The sequence below is a fragment of the Malus domestica genome, chromosome 11 (assembly GCF_042453785.1).
Source record: "Malus domestica chromosome 11, GDT2T_hap1".
Lineage (NCBI taxonomy): Eukaryota > Viridiplantae > Streptophyta > Magnoliopsida > Rosales > Rosaceae > Malus > Malus domestica.
In genome coordinates, this window is record NC_091671.1 from 3225001 (window position 1) to 3239859 (window position 14859).

Genomic DNA, 14859 nt, shown 5'->3' on the forward strand with positions numbered 1-14859 from the left:
AAATTATTTCATTTGTTTGTAATTAAAGAACCTCCCAAGTCTAATGCTAACATTACTTCTCAAGAAAAATATAGTACCGAATTTCGACTATTTCATTCGCATGACGGAATTTACCTCAGAAATCTTAGTACCATCCAAGGGTCGCTGACAGTTTTCAGGCTTTGAACTGTTTCCAGTACCATTTCTCGGAACACGGAAAGGTGAAACAGCTCTTGACTTGTGGGATTCCATGACGTTTTGTGCGGCACCTTTGAATTGCTCAAGCTCAGCTTCCTTTCTCTCCAATGCCAGTTTAAGATTTGAAATCTACACAGATACAAATTAAGTCTTAAGCAAGCATTATAAAAAAATTAGTTGAAAATTTAAAGTAGAACTGCAGAAATGAGAGATAAACCTCGTCTTTAAGTTCACGGATTTCACCCGTTTCTTTATTAGATCGAGCTGCCCCAAGTTCGATGGATGCAACCCTCTCAGCAAACTTGAGGGTACTGATCGTCTCGCCGAGAGCATTAAGTTCAGGATTTATATGTACAAACATCATGGTCTTTGCATGACCACCTAAACACAGACAAAATTAAGATCATCGACATTTCAGCTCAAAACAAAATGCTAAGCACTTGGAATGGTGGATTCTATCAATAAGACTTAATATATTCTTAAATTTACCTAAAGAGTCTTGCAAGACTTGAGTAAGTTTGCTATTTCTGTAAGGAACATGTGTACTCTTTTGTGCAAGAGCAGATATGACATCTCCGAGTGCAGAAAGCGATCGATTTATGTGTTGGGCTTCCTTTAGCCTCTCGCCAACAGCCTCGGATTTATCAACTCTCTCGCTCCCGGCCAAATCCACAAGATGGAGGCAACCCCTTAGAATAGATCCAGTAGCCAACTCCTTTCCAAGTACATGAATTGTTAAAACACTGCGGAAGGAATAGCCAATCCAAAAATCACTAGTTAGAACACAAAAAAAACAAAAACAAAATGATGCTTAAACTTCACGAAAAGAAATATAAATCGTCCACCTATGAGACCGGCTGCTGCGCTCATTTAGAGCTGTAGCGCCAACAGTGCGATTCTTTTGGCCGATTTTCATCAACTCAAGAACATCTTGAGTGCACGTCACTGGAACCAAACTTGCATCAGGTACATTGAGGCCATTCAGTTGAGACTTGTTTCGTATATCTAACGTACCATATAAGTTAAGAAATAACATGACAACATTGTTTATAGAGCTTGTGAATTCGTAAGACCAAAACTTGGACTCAAATTGGAATAAAAATAAGGGAAGGGCAAGGATATCTTCTGCTAGAGCCATCGCTGACTAAAAGGTCTCTCACTTGTTCGTTGTATATTTCAATCATCTGAACTGCAACTTCATATCTTATTATGTCTAGCCTCGCCTTCGATATTTGAAATAAGTCACGAAGGGCTCTATAGTTTACACCCCATGTCTCTTCTGTTGTTAAATCAGGGCCACTCTGCGTAAGATAAGGATGAAATACGTATTCAATACTATCCGAAAATCAACATATGGAAGAATGGTCACGTCTATTTTCAAAACTACAATGAGATTGGCATTACCATCGTGTATGTCTTCCCCGAGCCAGTCTGTCCATACGCAAAGATGCAAGCGTTATAACCATCCAAAACCGACCTGATCAGCGGCTGAGTGTCACCATATATTTGCTCTGCAAAGAACAGTTGAGAGATAGCATTAATAATTTCTGAGGCCAAAAACATTAAGGTGTACAAACAATGAGAAGACTGTTGCAGTCTTGTTCATAGCTGATTGTATAAACTGCATACAATAGAAGTAGTACTGCAGTAACATATGTTCATTTTATTTCAATCAACATTAACTCCAATTTCCAAAATCATTTTACGACAGCGCTTTGAACACTTTGCTACAATAGAATACCTTGTGTGACATCTGTTCTGAAGACTTTGTTAAATGTAAAAACCCTTCTTGCATCTTTGCCCTGTTTAAGGGGATTGACAATCATGATGGTTCCATTTTCTCCGATATAATCCACAGTGGACTGTCCGTTTGATTGCCCTGGTAAGAAGGGTCTGATTCTGCAATAAACTCTAATTGATCCTGCAGGAAATCAAATCTTCTAAATAAGCTCCATATCTAGAAAGCTAGATAATTAATTAAACTGGGATGAAATGAACACCTTTAAGGTCTTGCACTTGATTGTAAAGAACTCGGTTCTCTTCGATAACTTTTTGGTAAGACGAGGATGCCACTTCGAGGCCTTTAATATGATGCACTGAGACGGAACAAAGTGAAAGTGTGAGGTCATCCAATCCCTACTAGTAACATAATGCAACTAAATGAATCCTTTTTGTAAAGAAATATTCTCAAGGTAGATCAAATCTTCAGAATTATTACCAAGCCTTCTGAGTTCCTCCTCCCAGTTTGAATGAACTTGTTTGACTTCGTATTTCGTCTCTTGGAAAGATGATTTGAGCTCCTAAAGATATCCAAGACAGACCAAGCAAACAGTTAGCAAGAAGAAAATCTGTCTTGCATTCTGCCGAACAGGAAAGGGAAGAAAAGCTATGTACTTGATCTATTAATTCACCTGCTAAATTTTCGTAATTCTATTTGCAGGAAACGGAACATTGTGTGCTCACCTCAAGCTGTTTCTGTTGAATGTTAATCAGTTCTTCATGAACAGATGAGTGACTACTACTACGCCGAACAGCTTCTCCATCTTTCCCACCACAAATACAGAACTTGGATAGATCATTTGACACCAAACCACTTCGTTGACCTAGGTATTGTGTAATAGCTTCTACAAATTCAGATTTCGATGGACTACCCAAGTCTCTTCTCAGTAGTTTCTTTAGAAAAAGGCCAAGCTGCAGAAAATTTGTAAAAACAAACAGGGATATAAGATTATTTCCATGAGCTGACAAATATCTGCTTAAATTGAAAAGACGATCCAGTGAAAGTACTTCAACAATCAACACAATGCTAGTAACAGAAACACCGTGGGGTGAAGATTTTTAACATACCTGAGTGGCTTGTGAAACAAGCAGTGCTGAGAAATCCTTGACTACCTTACTCAGTAAAGTATCGATTACCTATATGTTTTTTGTCACTAAACTGAATCAGAATCTATTCAGCAAGTATAAAAGAAGTATGTAATATACGCGTGTTCTATAATTTGTGAAAATAGAATCATATTAATGGTAAGGATCTTACCTACCATTGCATTCAAGGGCAAGTCTTTGATCCCATTAGCCTCTCGAAGGTAAGCTTGTATAAGTCCAAGTCCAAAGCGATCGAAAAGGAAAGCCAGAGCATTCACAGTTCTGGATTCTTCGGTTGACACCTCACTGGAAAGATGAAGAAATTCCAACAGTTGTTCAAACTGTGATGAGTCTGATTCGTCTATTGACTCATCAGCACTTTCACTCCCTAAGGAGGAAAGTGACCCTTTTGGGAAGGATGTGATCCTCACAGTCCCTCCATACCTCCAAACTCCAATTCCACCGGCTTGCTTCCATTCATAAAACCCTTTGAGACAAAGAATGCAGTCTACAACTTTGCTCGACGAGCCTCCCTGCAAATCCAAATCCCTTAAAATCCCGAAAAGGAGACAGTAGAAGCTATGATTTATGACGAAATGTTGCAAACTATGATAGAATCCAACCCTTCTGCAATTTTTCTACAAGGAAACCAAACCTTTTCGAGATCAGATGCTTCGAATGTCAAGAGCTGCATGTCCTTAACAGCCTCAAGGAAATTCCTCATGTTCTCAAAATACTGAATTGCAGACTGTGCAGCCCCCTCCGTTGACTGAACGGCAATGATAGGATTTTCCACCACCTATTTGAAATCCAGCAAAGAAAGCAACCCAATTAGAACTTCGAAAACTAAAAAAAAAGCTGCCACAACAAACAACAACAACAACCAAGCGTTATAAATTCTAGAATGCCACTGCATGGTTTTGCGAAAACTCAAAACAAACCCGCCACAAGTTTTAAAAAATAATCAAAATTGTGAATTATGATGACCATAGATGTAGCACAATTCCTTGCAAAATGAAACAACTGGGAGTCATGCATATGATATAACACCTTGTTTGGTATCTAGGATTTGACTGGAATGGATAACCATTATATTCGCGCAGTTTTTTCATTTCTTCATTCAATATATTGAATATAGTGGACTCTCCATTTCAATCAGTCCTAGAGACCAAACGAGGCCTAACCATCTAAATTATGGATATGTGTAATAACCTTAAGAACAGCACCAGGATTGACTTTGTTGAGGACGTTGCAGAGAATAAGGCCATTGCGGAGTGCAAGGCGGAACTCTTCTTCAGAGGGCTCTTTGGAAAGTGTTCCGGAAGCGCCATAGTCCATCTTCCGCAGCCATTCTGCTGCTTGGTATCTCCTTGAAGCTAGAATAACACAAACACAATCAATGTTCTGAAAATCGCAAGCTAGTAGTCAAGCAGCGGTTAAGGGCCTAGGCAGTTTATAGGGGCTAGACGGTTTTTTATTTTAATTGAACTTAATATATAAGATATAAATAATTATCCACCTATACTTAAAAAAAATATGTACTTGTGTTCGTAAACACGAATTCTCAAATAGAATGATAAATAAATTATAAAATACTATAACATATTGAAACTTAGGAAACAAACATATAATAAGTATTCATCAAAGTATTCAATAAATCTATTACAATTTAATAAAAACATAAAATGCAAAAAGGCGGGCGCCTAGGTGTTTCTAAAAGCCCTTTTGTTAAAAAAAAAAGGCCTAAAAATTAATCTAGCTGTGGCTTGTGGCCTAGTGCCTAGGTCCTAGGCGAGAACTTTTAATTTTAAAAAACACAAAGACACAATCACAAACGAAATTTAGGTTAAGACTTAATTGCAGAACAAAAATTTATTTAGTGAATTTTGGGTTTATTATCTTTTAAATTTGGATTGTTTTTGGTACTTTGTAAGTTTCCACAGCAACTTCATTTGTAGTTAGTAGAGTAAATTTTCGGCGTTACCATCACCCTCTGCTTATTACACTCTCGCTTAAGTCGATGACATATCAATCATGTCGTCTACTGTAGTATAATGTGGATTAATAATACCATATAAGAGTGTGACCGTCACACCAAAAATTCATGAAACTTTCGAACTTCCTTAACGCCACCTCCGGTTCATATCAAAACAAATTTTATGTCCAAGATTTCAGTCATTTTTTTTTAACAAATTACAATTCGTCTCAGTCATTTTTCAATCCTGAATTTCAAATTTGAAACAAGTTGACACTATGGCTATGACTAGTTGCACTTTTATTTCCACCAACCCCACTAAAAAATTAAAAATAGTGATGCTTGTAGAGATGGCCTTAACCGCATAATTAAAGTGTATTTTTGCAAATTAATTTATGCTAATCTAAATCCTTCTTTCGGCAGATCAATATGTATATATCAACAAAGATGGGTAATTTTGAACCCACCCAATATTGGTTGGTCCAAATCATCATAATTCATAAGTGATCGATATATAAAATCATTACTTACAAAATACTTCATATTTGCTCTTCCTTTTACTTTTTCTATTTTATCACATACTTTATATTTGTTCCCAGAGTTTACAAATTTTTTAAAAAATCATAACATGTATCACAATGTAGAAATGATATCACATACACCGTCCGATCAAAGATCCAACTACTCAAGCATTGTAACATATATATTTATGAACTTCTTATTTAACTATCTAACCTACGAGCAATTGTTTAGTGTACCGGATTGTGTTTCTAGCACAGTAAAAAATCTCTCCTAACCTACCCACCCATGAGTCAAGTATTAAAGATTCCAAACCGCTGCTCCCAAAACATAGATGAATTGAGACAAATTATTTATTTATTTTAATGAAAGAGCTAAGACAAATTTATAAGTAGAAAAAAAAAACCACTACCCCAAAAATATTAATATTTTGAACTAAAACTCTGGAAGAAAAGTCTCCTAATTTTTTGGCTAAAATGTAATTAAAGAACAAATGTACCTGCTTCTTCAGCTTTCCTTTGAGCCAATTCATAGTCATTGATGAACTCCTCAGTGTTTGCAAATGGAGGAGCCTCACTGTTGGAGACTAGACCCTTTAAGCCTCTCATGTTCTTGCTAGGTGATGTGAAGAATATTGAATTAAAGTTGCTTTCTTGTGGCATTTTTTAGTTCTCCAAGAAATTATATACTACTTGTTCTTTATTCTGCAACCACTGCACAATTCAATAAAATAACAAAAAAACATAGTTAGAACTGGACAAACAAGGAACCTTGATAACTAAAACTTTTTTTTTCTTTTGATACAAGCCACATTGTCGAGGAGATTCAAACAAGGAACCTTGATTGCAGCCTAAGCGCTCTTAATCATTTCAGCTACAAACATATTGCGTGATTAAGAGAAGGGTAGTGCAAAAATCACTTCTGTTAAGAGAACTTACATTCTTACAAACAACGAAGGAGTGAAAGAGGCAGAGTTTGGTGGCATAACATAGTGAAAGAATGTATCACACAGAAAATGAAAATTTAGAAACATTGATCATGATCTGAACGAGTGCAGTGTGTTTGTGAGGCTCTTACCTTAAAAGGGTCTTGAAAACTCTGGAAATTAAACCAACCCAGGAAATTAAAATGGTATTTTGTGAGTTGGATCAGTAGTTGAAGTTGAGCTCAGCTTGGCATTGAATATTTTAGATCTGATCCGAGCCAGAAATGGAAGTTGAAAGCAAGCTTCTCGTGTGCTTGTGATAACGAGCCTTCAAAATTGAGTATGACCTCACTGGATGCTTTTCTATGTGAGAGGAAGAGAGAGTGAGAGTCCAGTTGAGTGAAATATTAAAAAGACTCTGCAAATTGAAACGTTGTTGTCTCGTGGGGTTGAGAGGGGTTAGCTTAGCAAAAAATATAAAAACAGATCAAAGTTTGAGGGTGAGTTTGACTTGGATCTTGTCCCTCCGTGTGGTGAAAGTATTTATATGGAACGTGTTTACCGTCACTGTGGTGTCATGTTTTAATAAAACAATGATATGTGTAAGTTTTTCAACACATGACATTGTATTATTAAATTGGGACGCCACATGACGGTGAACTTGTTTCATCTAAGTTGCTCTTCTCTATGTGGCTGGGGTGAACCCAAATCAAGTTATGGGAACGGGTAGTCCCAGACTTCACATGCTTTGCTATCAATATAATTAGGTATTTATCTCCACTTGTAAGTAGACTGTCTCAGGTTCAACTTCCGTGAAAACAATATTGATACTTGATTAGAGCTATTACATTAATTTGCAAGTATTCCAATATCCTAGTGCACAAGGTGTTGAGTTTCTACCCATGCATCTCTGTTTAAAATTCCCCTCTTCCGTAATTAATGTAATTCGAATATTTCTCCCTCTCCTTAATAATAATAGTTTTTTTTTTTTAAAGTTATGTAGTTTTGTCCAAATCCTCTCATTATCATAATATTTAAAAAGGAAAATGATAAACACATATTTTTTTTAACCTCTGACACACACTTGTTTAATTTTGTCAGTATAATTATTCCATCCTTTAACCAGAAATAAATTTAAAAAAAAAAAAGTGAGAAGCTAACAAATTTGTGTGAAATCACTTAAAAAAAGAGTAGTTTGTTGTGGGATCATAGGCTAAAATAAAACTACTTTTATAAAAGCATTGTTTCTTGGTCGACTTTGGAGGTACCATAACGCATGGTTTGGCCTCTATTATATATCCTTCATGGTGCTGTTGGCCATATACATGGCCTTTTTTTGTTTTGAATATGATATGATCGCTCGCTAGCGGTAATAGTGATACCAATTATATGTCTTCATCATTAAGCTTGTAGGTTGATTAATCTTAATTTTGCCCATAATCTATCCGACTTATCCATTTTAGCGTGACTCTCATGGTTATTCCTGTGGAGTGGAACAACGATAATTCAGGTCCATAGAGTATATAGTCATTATTTTAAGAGAACTTATCTCTTGTTAAGCAATCATACTACTGGGGGGTTAGCCGTTTCTAGTCACTCTAAGTGAAATGGAAGTAGTCTACTTTATAGTTGATGGCTAATCTCGAAGTCTTAATTCTTTCTAACCGCCTTGTGTGGGTTTAGAGAGGAAGTCTACTATTGTAGTTTGATGATCAAACCTTATATGTAGTTCGATTCGCTTAATCGGTTATCATCCTTTAAAAAAAAACAGTCATACAAGTTATGTTATTAAATTTCAAGTTTAGATTATTGATCAACTTTCCTATTTAAACGTACGGTCCATATTAACAATCTTACAACACAATGTACCAAATTAATTAAGAAGAGATGTGTTTTAGTGAGCCCCATTATTCTCTAATTAATCGGCGATTATTGTTCTAAAAATTTTGAGCTGCAGGACCTACCAAAGATGTCCATTACATTCTTTAATTTCACCAATATCTGGGTGTTTTGTGAAAAAGAAACGGATGGTTTGATGAACAATCCCAGCAGATTGTTCTGATTTAATTCAGAATAGATCAATTAATTATTAATTTAACTGTAAGTTACTATTCATTCATTTCATAGATTTAATTATTTAACGTGCATCTTAATCAAATGACACTTTGCCATATTGATGTAGTTGGTGTCAATCAGGAAAAGCAAGTATCAGCTTTCAATAAATTTCCTCAGCTGGTGGTGGCTGGGTCACGTTTTGATGAAATAAAGGCAAAAATTATTGAAAGTATACGTTAGCGTTTTATTGTTTGAAACGAAGAAGAGGCAAAGTCCAATATATTCGGTCCACTTTCGAACGTTGGATCACCCCCCACCTTCAAATGATTGCAGAGGGAAAGCTTTTCAAACCTTTTTTTTTTTACATTTTGTACCCTATTTAATGGACCACTTAGTGGAAGGGTTCTCTTTATCAATGGTCTTAGATAATTACTTTACTAATTAACTTTTGTTTTGGTTAGTTAATTAAAGCTATGTGTGAGACGGCTTCTCTTTTAAGCATGTATTGTGGTCAAAATTGTTAGTAAATTAAAGGCAAAACAAGAAAGAATCATTAGTATACTGGTCAAATGCCAATTACCATGTTAAGAGATTTTTTAATGTACTGAAAACACGATTTAGTACACCAAGTGTATAAATAAAATTGGTTTAAAACTTAAAAAAAATAAAAAAATTCAACCAATTGGTCGTGTGTTCCGGCAGTGGAAAATTTCTCAACCATATATAGCTCCCTTATTTCCCTGCTGCACATTGCATTAGATTTATAACTCTTCAAATAGTTCTGTGAGATTCATGGACAACTCAATGCTCATGCAAATCTCGATTCATACAGAATTATAAAATCGTATGAAAATTTTGAGTAAAAAAAAAATTCAAATGAGAGATCATTGAGTCATCTAAACGGTTCATCATGAATCTATTATTTAGTACTTACACCATCGGTTAGTTTCATACATGATGATTTTTAAATGAAGATTAAGAAATTGAATAGTTCATATTATAAAGTTTATACAATTAATATACATTATGTGAAAGAAGTGGGATATACGGATTCCTCATTAAGGAAAGCATTATCCTATTGAGATTGTATGGCATAACCCTTATTCCTAGCTATAGAGAAAGGGGAATATGTTAACACCAGGAAATGAGCACTCATTCTATGAACTAGGTCAACTTTAAGTCAGATCTTTTCTTAATTTTGACGGAAAAATGATGTTATCTGGCACGAGATGAAAATGATTATTTGGGTACCCCGGCCATTATATAATTCAGGCATGCTATACTCCTTTTGTGTGCTTGGTTTAGAGGGTAGGAAGGGATGGGCAAATACCCATTGGTTATGGGTAACCATTGTTACCAGCCCATTTAAATTAAACGGTTACGGTTATAGATAACCATTTAGATAAATAAATGGTTATGGGTAACCGTTGTTACCAGCCCATTTAAATTAAACGGTTACGATTATGGGTAATCATTTAGATAAATAAATGGTTATAACCGTTGTTACCAGCCCATTTAAATTAAACGGTTACGGTTATGGGTAACCATTTAGATAAATAAATTGTTATGGGTAACCTTTGTTACCAGCCCATTTAAATTAAACGGTTACTGTTATGGGTAATCATTTAGATAAATAAATGGTTATGGGTATAACCGTTTACCCGCGAAATTTAAATAAGCAGTTATGGGTATTAACCGCGGTTATAAACGGTTAATCATTTACCCATTTATTTTATATATGTAAAACTAACACAAACTATGTTCTCGATCCAATAATACTTAGCACCTAATAAATTAGCAAGGAATTCATCGGTCATTTTATCAATAACACTGCTACAGGAATGATGATTCTCATTATCAAGGAATTCGCCAAATTAATTTAAATTTCTTGCGGGTAACCGTGAAATTGACAGAAATATCTTCTAAACAATTTTTGTAACCCAATAATACTTAGCAAATATTATATTTACCTTCATTGGTAACAGTTAAAAATATTGTCCGTAAACTATTATTTCAATTATTGGAATGGTATAAGAACTTAAAAATTTAAAATACGGAAATGTATGATGAATGTACCTATAACGGTGTTTAATTGTAAAAAAAAAAAGAAAATTATGACAGTTTTTTTTTTTTTTTAAATTTTCAAGTTGTTAAAAAGCATGTAGACGAGTGAAAAAAGGGTAACGGTAAAAAAAAAGATAAACGGGTTAAAAACGGTAAATGGATAAACGGGTATTAAACGGTTACGGTTAAATGAGTATGCGGTTATGGGTATGGTTAACCGTTTATAAACGGTTATGGATATAGGTATAACCGTTTAGGCAATTACCCAACGGGTAAATGGTTATGCAGGTATGAGCATAAACGGTTATGGGTAAATAACCGCGGTTACCCATCCGCCATAACTGTTGCCCATCCCTAGGTAGAAAGCTCGACTAGGGTCAAAATATTATGGAAATAAACACAAAATAAGGGTTTGGTTTGATAATAATTTCGATTTTATTTTTATTTACTTTTCTCATATCTCAAATATAAAAATGTAAAAATTAAAAACTAAAAACTAAAAACGAAATGGTTACTTGAGCTAAAAAATCGACAACAAAAACACGAAATGGTTACAAACTTGTAAGCAACTGCACGCCTGGTGATGCTGTTGAAGATAGCAGTTTCTGTGAAGTCAAAAAGGACTATAATTCCTATAGCATGCTAATCAAAACCGAAGTTTCCACTGTCCTTTTCCTTTCTCTTTCTTTCTATCTTTTGGTTTTAAGGTGACGAAAGTGTTCCTTCCCTTTTGGGGCTGTATGCACATATATGCATAATCAAAGGTGGACTCGATTAGTTTTAGCCAAATTTATGGGCTGAATCATTTCTCAAGTGGGGTGAAAGTTGCATCCAAGAAGTTCATACACTGGAGTTATATCATTGGAAGGATTTTTTACTATGAACACTTTTAGCAACAGGAGTACACACTTGACACCATATCCCATTGGGTCCTTGCTCTGATATAGCCCAAATCAAAATCAATGGATTTATACATTTTCCTCCCTGTATTTTGAATAAGAAATGGTTTTAACACTTCCTTTATTATCTATGCAGAAGTAATGATTTATACATTTTCCACCCTGTATTTTGGACGACAAATGGTTTTAAAGCTCGCTTTATCTATGCAGGATATAAGGTTGTTATAAATATCGATGGAAATAGCACTTTCACTTGTAAGTAAAATGTCTCATGTTCAAGTCACATTGATAATAGAAAATTAGATTTTAATCCTTAAATAAGATGAAGTTTAGAAAAATGTCTTCTACAAGATTAAAATTTGATTTTAGTCCCTAAACTCTATTTAGCCTTGGTTTGGCATTGAGGTGCTTAAAAAAAAAGCTACTTATTTTTTAAGTTTTTATGTTGAACGTGTTTGGTAAACTAAGAAAAAAGGGGGATTATTTTGGAAGTTGTGGTGATTGATAGCTGAAATCATCAGAAAAGTCGAAGGAGCTAAATGCTGCTTTGGAAAACTGATTTTTTTTTTTTTTTCAAATCACGTGGAGCAACAGTGCATCTTTAATGAAACTTTCTAAAATCCAATAAAACCCTCGTCATTTTTACAAAATGGCAGGCCTTATCCTTAATACTCAAACTGGAATCTCTCACACTCTTTCAGCCTTTGCATCAGAGTAAGATCGCAGCCGTCCCGCCCACTCCCGCTCAGCATTGACCACCACCACTGCCCCAACATTCATCCATATTCTTCTTCCAGATCCTCCAAATACACAAATAAGAAAAAGATTCAATCTTTTTGAGAAACCATTTTTGAAAATTTGCCGATTGGATCGAATCCCAGAATCCGAGTGAGAATCAACCTAGAATCCGAGTAAGAACCAGTCTAGAATCCGAACGAGAAAAAGATTCCTACTTGCAAAAAAGCAGTCAGAATAGATGAGAGATATGATCAGATCAGATCCATATAGAGGTGATGATGGCATATTCTCTAAGAAGAAAACAAAAAACAGAAAATAAAAGCACAAACTCACAAACAAAACTTAATTCACCTTCTATCCCCAAGTCCAAATCCTCTTTTGGGACTCCCTTTGCTGCCATCATACCCTTAATTTTCCCTTCTAGACCGCTTGAACAGAGGTGGCGGAGACCTCTGCGGCGGGGAGTGCCTGTGATCCTTAAACGAGGGTGGATGACTGAGGTTGCTCTGGCTGTTGTAGTCCTTTTCTTTATTAATATCCCTTTCTTGAATAAGCAGAAGACAAAGGGAGCGATTTCGGTAGTAGTAATTGGGGAGGCGACTAGGTGGCGGTTGTGGAGGCGGTGATGGAGAAAATGGAAGTGAAGACGAAGAAATTGAGGGAGGAGAGGTTGCATGAGAATCGGACTATTAAGAACCTGCTCAACCTGGACAGTGTAGCAATGGAGATATGGAATGGGAGAGGTAGAAGACGAGCAAGAAGCTCGTGTGAATTTTTAATTAATAAAACTCAAATAATCATTTTTTTAAGTAGTCTTTCCACTCAAAAATGCCAACTCAGTATTCCATTACATAACCAACTCACTAAAGGACAAACCCCTTTATTTAATAAACTGAAATTACAAACAAAATGAATAAAATGCATTTCTTAACATCACTCATTCCTTAAAATCAACCTTGTCCACAAGGTTTCAGAGCTGAAATGTTGGGAACCTGGCATGAAAATCATCATAATCCTCCCAAGTAGATGTGTTCTCTTCTTGTCCAACCCACTGTACTAGCAACTGAACATCTGCCTTGTCTTCCTTCTTGTAAATTCTCCTGGCAATTATTGCCAAATGAGCATATGATGGATGAGAATCCTTCATCTGTCAGTGTTGGCAGAGCTGTTACTGGTAGATCCAAATTTCCCATGTGCCTTTTGAGGTAGCTGACATGAAAAATATGATGTATTTTTGTTCCCTCAGGTAATTTGAGCTTGTGAGCAACATGTCCTACTCTCTCCAATACCTCATAAGGACCGTAGTATCGAGGGTGTAGCTTGTGATAAGCATGTGAAGCCAATGTTTGCAACTGATATGGCAACAACTTGAGATAGACTAAGTCACCAACAGAAAACTCTCTCTCAGTCATTTTCTTGTTTGCTTGAACTGCCATTCGATTCTGAGCCATTGCTAAGTTAGACCTAAGTATGGTAAGCAACTTATCCCTCTCAATCAACTCTTGTTCCATAGAGTCCATTTTTGTAGTACCTAACTCATAAGAAGTAACATGAGGAGGAGGGTACCCATATACCAACTCATAGATGCCTATGGTAACCATTTGACCCAATTCTTAGGTTTGTTTCCCAAAAAACACCTCATATATGTTTCAACACACCTGTTAACCATCTCAGTTTGTCCATCACTCCGAGGATGGTACCTCGAGCTCATGCAAAGTTGTGATCCGTGCAACTTAAAGAACCCCTTCAAAAAAGAGCTTAGGAACAACGAATCTCTATCACTCACAATTGTAGATGGCATTCCATGTAGCTTGAATATGTTATCAACAAACAATTGAGCAACAGTTATGGTAGTATAGGGATGAGCTAAAGCTAAGAAGTGAGCATACTTAGTAAGCATATCTACTATCACAAAAATGACAGTTTTGCCTTTGCAAGATGGTAATCCCATAATGAAATCTATGCTTATATCAGTCCAATTTTTTTGAGGAATTGGGAAAGGTTGAAGTAAACCAAGAGGAGATAGAGTTTCATACTTGTTTTGTTGGCAAGTATTACACTTTGAGATATAGGTCTTTATGTCTCCCTTCATACATGGCCAATAAAAACCCCTTTTTAGCCTATAATAGGTCTTCAATACATATTGGTGCCCTGCTGCAAGTGTTGAATGATGCTCAGCCAAAAGCTTAAGCTTCCCAGTGGAATTGGGGCTGATTACTATCCTGGACTGGTACTTGAGTAAGCAATTATCAATATGATAATGGGCTAACTTAGAACCACTGGCTGTTTCACTCTCAAAGTCTGTAATCTCTACCATTTTCTGCTTGATCCAAGCATTTTCTTCATTGTATCTTTTTAATTCATCCAACCATACAAAATAGGGGTAAGAGATAGCTTGACAACTCATGGATGAATGATTTACCCCATTAGAACACTGAGTGTCATGATCTGTGACTTGTCTTCTAGAGACATTAGTAACTATGTTATCAACACCCTTCTTAAAATGAATTTCATAATCGAATCCCATCAATTTGGAAACCCACTTCTGTTGGAATGTTGTATGAGCCATTTGGTTGAGAAAATATTTCAAGCTGCAGTGATCGGTCTTGATTATAAAATGCCTACCCTGAAGATAGGACTGC

General features: G+C 35.8%; 1 protein-coding gene across 1 annotated transcript in view; it reads right to left on the reverse strand.

Annotated features, from left to right (window-relative positions):
* The window catches only part of LOC114819441 (kinesin-like protein KIN-14F), an 8044-nt gene extending 1151 nt beyond the window's left edge, over positions 1-6893 (reverse strand). Inside the window, exons 1-16 of the mRNA XM_029087988.2 lie at positions 6614-6893; positions 6036-6249; positions 4255-4418; positions 3698-3841; positions 3219-3575; positions 3025-3093; positions 2641-2868; positions 2396-2477; positions 2178-2273; positions 1919-2098; positions 1582-1688; positions 1300-1478; positions 1023-1187; positions 667-920; positions 395-558; positions 115-306 (exon numbers count right to left, since the gene is read on the reverse strand). Coding sequence (XP_028943821.1) covers positions 115-306; positions 395-558; positions 667-920; positions 1023-1187; positions 1300-1478; positions 1582-1688; positions 1919-2098; positions 2178-2273; positions 2396-2477; positions 2641-2868; positions 3025-3093; positions 3219-3575; positions 3698-3841; positions 4255-4418; positions 6036-6198 — 2544 coding nt within the window. The 5' untranslated portion in view covers positions 6199-6249; positions 6614-6893. The remainder of the gene's footprint in view (positions 1-114; positions 307-394; positions 559-666; positions 921-1022; positions 1188-1299; positions 1479-1581; positions 1689-1918; positions 2099-2177; positions 2274-2395; positions 2478-2640; positions 2869-3024; positions 3094-3218; positions 3576-3697; positions 3842-4254; positions 4419-6035; positions 6250-6613) is intronic.
* Positions 6894-14859: the final 7966 nt, after the last annotated feature.